The following is a 6,219-nucleotide window of genomic DNA, read 5'->3' as shown; positions in this document are numbered from 1 at the left end:
CTCGTGAGCTACTAAATATATTAATAAATATGGAAGAGCCAAAATGTCGAATAAAAGGTCATACATAAATTCATATTAAAAGAATGTTACGATAAGATACCAGCCGCAAAAGTCTATGACACGAGCCGCGGTTTAGCCACCCCTGATATAGTAGGTACCTACGACGCTCTATAAATATTAGTTTTTTAAAAGAAATTATTCCATTATATTTTTATTAGATATGTAGGAACAATTCTAAAACTAATAATGTAATAAAATACAAATATAGTCGTTACTTTTGTTATGTCACTAGCCAACACTGCAGTAATCTGTAGTAACTAAAGTAGTATAGATATTATACAATTTAAATTTACGTAGATTTATTAAAGATTTAATTTTATGAAGCTTCCATAGTTTTTTAGAAAGACAATAAGTATTTAAGAGAACGCTACCCTTCCTCCAACACGTGTTTTCTGGTTTTCTCCATCACATAAACATACACAAAGAAAATTTACATTCAGCTGAACTAATGTCTGTTATTAGATTTAATATTACAGTGAATTGACCTATTAATAAAGGTAAAAATATTATATGTGCTTACTAATCTTATGTTTAACTTTGATAATAAGTCAATTCACTATAAAAATTAAAGCTAACAACATATTATAATTAATGCTATTCCTTCCCGTGCATAAAAATATATCATGATTTCTTAACAGGAATTTAGTTTTAACAATTCACTTACTTCACTATGAATAGACAGACGAGGACACATACTTTATCAGCATCTAACCCTAACAAATCATTGATCTGATTAGGTCTGATTATATGCCAGATAAAATAATTAATAATAAAGACTCCACATATCAAGAAAACATCTTAAATTATAGCATATTATGTAAGAGTGCTATTGCAATCTTGAAATTCTTGATAGACATTCATTATTTCATAAGTATGCAATACTATTATAAAGTATAATAATTTTATATTGGTATGGTTTTTTTTTATATTTTAAATAAAAATTTGACTTCAGTATTTTAGCTAAAAAGAAAATAAACACCAGTCGCCTAAGTTATAAAACTCATCTTAATAACACAATCAACAATAAACATACCTTGTCCAAAATAAATACAGTCTTAATAACACAAGCAACAATACGCATACTTTGTCCAAAATAAATAGTCTTAATAACTTGATTGTTTGGTAGTAACAAGAACAAAGATATTGCAATGCACTAGGGTTATAAACTTATAAAACTATTAGACTTAACATAACCTAATCCAAAACAAAATTAATGCATTGAATATACTATAAACATCACATTATACAATATTATATAAATTATAATATTAAATGAATAACATTTTTTATTTTAAATGACTAATGTAACGTAACATTTTATCAGGAATTAAAAACTCAATAAATTGTATGATATAGAATAAATAGGTAGATTAAATAGACTGCTCAAATTTTATAATTCAAGTAAATTTACTCAAACATATAATTGAAACTAACATTATTAAGTATTATAGTAGTATAGAAGAGACGGACGGCCCTCGAGGGTGAAGTACCTCTCCTATCATGGCAATTTCAATCACAAAAAAAAAAAAAAGTACTATAGTTGTCAACAATTACTAATTACCAACTTAATTTAGTATACATTGTTTGGTATTATTAAGGAGGCTTATAAAATAAATCATCACAAAATGTATGGTAATAACTCATAACTATTTTAAAATAAATTTATCTATTTAAGGTATGCTATTTAACTTAATTAAATATGAAGATAAGTTTTCAAACACTGCAAATGTGATGATGGTTGCCGGTATAACTCTCAACAGATTAGGCCCAATTCCTTTATAAAATCCTCGTACGCTTTCATACCTGAAAGAAAATAAAATTATTGAAATCAATACATTTAATACATAATCAAAAATATCTTACCAAGTTTTTTGTTATGCTACTGGCAGCACCGCAACACACTGTTAAATGACATGTTAAAACGAACTACAAATATATTAATCACGTGATCTATATTTTACATGTTTAATAACAATGAACATGATATAAAAGAATATATTTATACAAAATATTTCTTTAACGTAAACCAAATTAAATGAAACAATAAAAATATTAAAACTTAGTTTATTTTAACTGCAATTATCAGTGTATCGCGACGACAGAACAAACTTTAAAAACTAACTTTCGGAAAATATTACTTTATCATAATACGGTAAAAAATTAAAATAATACTACTTCATCACATTGTTGAAATTGTATAATATATTAAAAACAAAACAAAATTAAAAATACCAATTGTGAAATAAATTTGAGCGACTAGGATTAATAGTTAAGAAATAAAAATATTGAAAACAAAGAAATATAACATATATTACATTATATCTATTAATACACATACAACTAAGAGGAGTATTGTCATAGTATAATTCTGTCTACAAGAAAAATAGTTTTGACAGGGGCAAGTTTGTCAAAAGGCAATAATCATGTTATGTGAATAAAAATCAAATTGAAATAAATGTAGACTGATAATTGTTAATTTTTATTAACTTATTCAGCTGTCATTAATTTTTGAATTATAATTTTGAATATTGCACAATTGATGTGTATAATATATACCTATTTATATCGCAAATAATTTTATTTTTAACAAAAAGAATAAAACATTTTATTAATACTAAATATAAATAAAATAAAAATACTTGGAATCAAAAAACTAACACAGGACTGATAGGTTTTGTTTATATTTACTCATATTGATGTAATAGAATATTAAGTGTTTGTAAATTTCTCATAAATCAACAACACAAGACAAATATTTGGAAGCACATGTAATAAATAAGGCGATAATCCCTTATAGAATCCACCAGCACCTTCGTACCTCCATGTTTGGGTTATACAATGCCAAGTGCCTCGATATTCACGATGTTGATCTTGCAGTCTCGCACGAATTACTTGGTATGGATATGTTAAACCAGCTGCGATTAATTTTGAAAACGCTGCAAATACAATGTATTCGGATGTTTCCTATGATAGATAATTTAATGTAATTAGTAAAAAATATTTACAATTTTAGTATTCATCGTGATTGATTTAACAGACACTTAAATTTAAGCTACTTATGTTAAATCAATCACCTTGTATTTATAACTTACCAGTTTAGCATCAATTGGTAATCTTCTGTATTCATTATAAAAAGTCTTCATCTCCTCGTAAGTCATGAACTGCAGGGCACCATGAGATACTCCAAACATGCCAGGAACAAAGCCCTACAATAATGTATATGACCAACTACTTTTTTTTGGGAAAGGGTATCTATTACACCTATTTATTATTTATTACTTAAACCAAAACAAAAATAATATACCCGTCATTAATCAAAGCGTGTGGAATTAGATTATAAATTAAAATGTACTTTGGAAGTTTATTTAAAATATGTATTTAAAAAATTTAAAATAAACAGTGAGTATGCATTATACAATTTACCTTCATTTTTTTAAATAATTCCCTAGTTTTCAATTTTTTTTTAATTTTTCTTTTATATTACTTCCATGACTTTAATATTAAATTTTATCTAATGTTTTTTTATCTTTAATTTAAATGAAATGTACAAAGAACAAATTATATAAATCTAGCCCACACAACAAATATTTTTTAATTCATTCATCAATCAAACTGTCAGGTATTATAGAATACCTTGTACAGGCCTCGTACACCCTCGGCACCATAGATCTTGCGAAATGCATCCCACATGCCACTGTACGACTTGCTTGGGTCAATGGGCTTATCAAACTGCAAACACAAACGAGTCTTGACTACCCATACAGGATTGGTTATCATTAATGTGAGAATTCCTGCTTCTGCTGCAGCAGTCATATGTAATGCTGGACCCAAAGGTTTTTTAGTATTGTCACCTTGAATCCAAGCTTTAATTGAATTGTAACTAAAAATACAAATTGTAGACTTTTAGTTATACTTATTTTAATTAATAATACTACATTTGTTTACAATAGGAAATAAAAACCCCATGCGCTTCCTGATCCCCAAACATTTGGTGTAACTCCTTTATAAAGTCCTTTAATTCCTTCTTGTCTAAATATTGTAGTGACAGCATTTCCCAATCCAGCATAATTTGGTATTGCATTTCTTCCATCATTGACTATAAGACATAATACATATTAATAGATTTAAGTTTAAATTGAATAGTGATGAAAATAATATCAATTACTTACCAGCAAATCGAATTTTCAATAAATCTAGGGGATGAAGTATGAGTGTAGATGCGACACCGCCTGAAAAGCCAGCCACCAAATGTTCTAATTTTACATGTGGAAACATTGATTTTGTTACTGGTGGACTGTTAGTCAGCGGCTTGGTTGGTTGTCCCATATCAGGTACACGATTGACTGTTGTTGCTGTTCTAGAGCCAAGAACGTTCATTGTCACACCGCTATACGGCCAAACTTTTAATACACACGGACGATTCAAGAAATTGTATAGAATAGTTGTATAATAAAGAAATAAATTGATAAAAAAAAAAACTACTGTGTACTAAATTAAATTAAACTCTTCAAACACTTAATTAATGGAATATGTTTATTTATATACATAATATATACTAATGCATAATATATATTAACAAAATAAATATATATCGTAAATAATTAAATTAACTAACTTATAGATATTAGGTATTTATCACAATTGACTATCACATAGGATTTTGTTCGACGACATGTCGTGTACGTTGAAGTATAGGGTGAAGGTACTCGATGCCTTCCACCAGTTCTTGTGTTCTACCGATCGAAAAAACTTTCTGGTTTGAATGACGTCCACATTATTCTAATTGAAGAGCTTCAGAAACGAATTTATTAATCGAACACGAAACTTAACCGCACACCGAATAGACTTAAGAAAGACGTTTTAACTTTTATTAGAGGGAACAAAAGAGAAAATTGATTTCGTCAGATTATTTTTATCACAAGGCCAGCGACACCAGTGCAACCGTACTTTCAGATCATACAATTTCCCCAATTTATCTGTTGGCAATGCGGGTTAACAGCGGTTTCCACAATATAAGCATAGCACATTAATGTTGTACTATGGTACAACTATAGAATTAATATTAAAGTGAGTTATGTTAATTTTTAAGTTGTAAATGTAGTATTTTACATAGCTATAACCACGGATTAAGATATATATCTAAGTCCCTGGCTATAACTAACTTTTAAATGATAATATCAAATATTAATAAATGCATATGACATTTTTTGGATAATATTCTTACCTTTAAATTTAATGATGGGTAAATTTACAAAGTGTGTTCTGCTTAGCGCAAATTTGCCACGATGTATATGTTAGTAAGACAGACAACACATGCGGGTATAACGTCTTCTTAAGCTAAGTTTTAGTTATACATACTTAAATTGTTAAGTAAAAGTTATCTATATAAATCTGGAGTACTTCTTAAAAAATGAATGGTCAGAATTGCCTAAATAAAAAGTAAATATGTTATTTTACATTGTTACTCCTTAGTACCAAGTTGGTCAGTGCTGTGGCTCAAAGTAATTGGACACTGGTGTAAATTTATACTGCACTACTGCAGTTTTATTATTCTAACCATAGCTCAAAAAATATTAACCTTTTAAAAATATTTTGATTTAGATATCCATTAAACTTAGGGTAATAAGAATATTATTAGGTGAGTAGGTGAGGGCCTTCATTATTGATTTTATACGTCGTGCCCTGATGTGAAGCAATATGGTTTCTATGGAACTAGATGTTTGATCAATAATTTTATACAGGATATGAACTAACAGCTAATTTAAAATGAATAGTTTAACTTAAATGTAAACACTATACACTAGATGTTAAACTGAATGAATTTTAGAAAAAGATGAGTAAACAAGGAAGTGAAAAGAAAAAAGAAATAAATTCTAAAGATGACAAAAAATCAAAGAAGCAGACACCAACAACAATAAAAACACGGAAAGAGGGTAAAAAATCAAGAAACTTGGTGGATGTGTTCAATGAATGTGCTATGGATAATGCTTACCATACATGTCACAATGTACAAGATCTACTGAAATGTCGAGGCTTTCCATGGCCACAGGCACAAAAGAAGAAGAAAAAGAAAGGTGGCAAAAAGGGCAAATAAGAATAAAAATGGATCAGTAAAAATGCAATAAAAATATGTTATTGACTTTTTGTAATAAAAAAATA

At 28.0% G+C, this 6,219-nt stretch overlaps 2 protein-coding genes across 4 annotated transcripts; one reads left to right on the top strand and one right to left on the bottom strand.

Annotated features, from left to right (window-relative positions):
* Positions 1-1,446: 1,446 nt before the first annotated feature.
* Positions 1,447-4,967, bottom strand: LOC113560289 (mitochondrial folate transporter/carrier). Of its 3 annotated transcripts, none has more exons than XM_026966062.1 (7): positions 4,676-4,967; positions 4,230-4,460; positions 4,006-4,156; positions 3,694-3,940; positions 3,153-3,266; positions 2,879-3,024; positions 1,447-1,863 (listed from the first exon to the last, which is right to left on the bottom strand). In XM_026966062.1, the coding sequence occupies exons 2-7, from the start codon at positions 4,435-4,437 to the stop codon at positions 1,731-1,733; spliced, it is 999 nt and encodes a 332-aa protein (XP_026821863.1). In that variant the 5' UTR covers positions 4,438-4,460; positions 4,676-4,967; the 3' UTR covers positions 1,447-1,730. The 3 variants fall into 3 exon arrangements, with proteins under 3 accessions (XP_026821863.1, XP_026821865.1, XP_026821864.1); XM_026966064.1 differs by having other exon boundaries at positions 4,230-4,417; XM_026966063.1 differs by having other exon boundaries at positions 1,753-1,863; positions 2,749-3,024.
* Positions 4,968-5,710: 743 nt separating this feature from the next.
* LOC113549745 (small lysine-rich protein 1) lies at positions 5,711-6,154 on the top strand. The gene has a single exon (XM_026951203.1). The coding sequence runs from the start codon at positions 5,894-5,896 to the stop codon at positions 6,152-6,154; it is 261 nt and encodes an 86-aa protein (XP_026807004.1). The 5' UTR covers positions 5,711-5,893.
* The last annotated feature ends 65 nt before the right edge of the window (positions 6,155-6,219 follow it).

This window comes from Rhopalosiphum maidis, chromosome 1 (genome assembly GCF_003676215.2).
Source record: "Rhopalosiphum maidis isolate BTI-1 chromosome 1, ASM367621v3, whole genome shotgun sequence".
NCBI classification, from domain to species: Eukaryota; Metazoa; Arthropoda; class Insecta; order Hemiptera; family Aphididae; genus Rhopalosiphum; species Rhopalosiphum maidis.
This window is presented reverse-complemented; position numbering and strand designations above follow the sequence as displayed.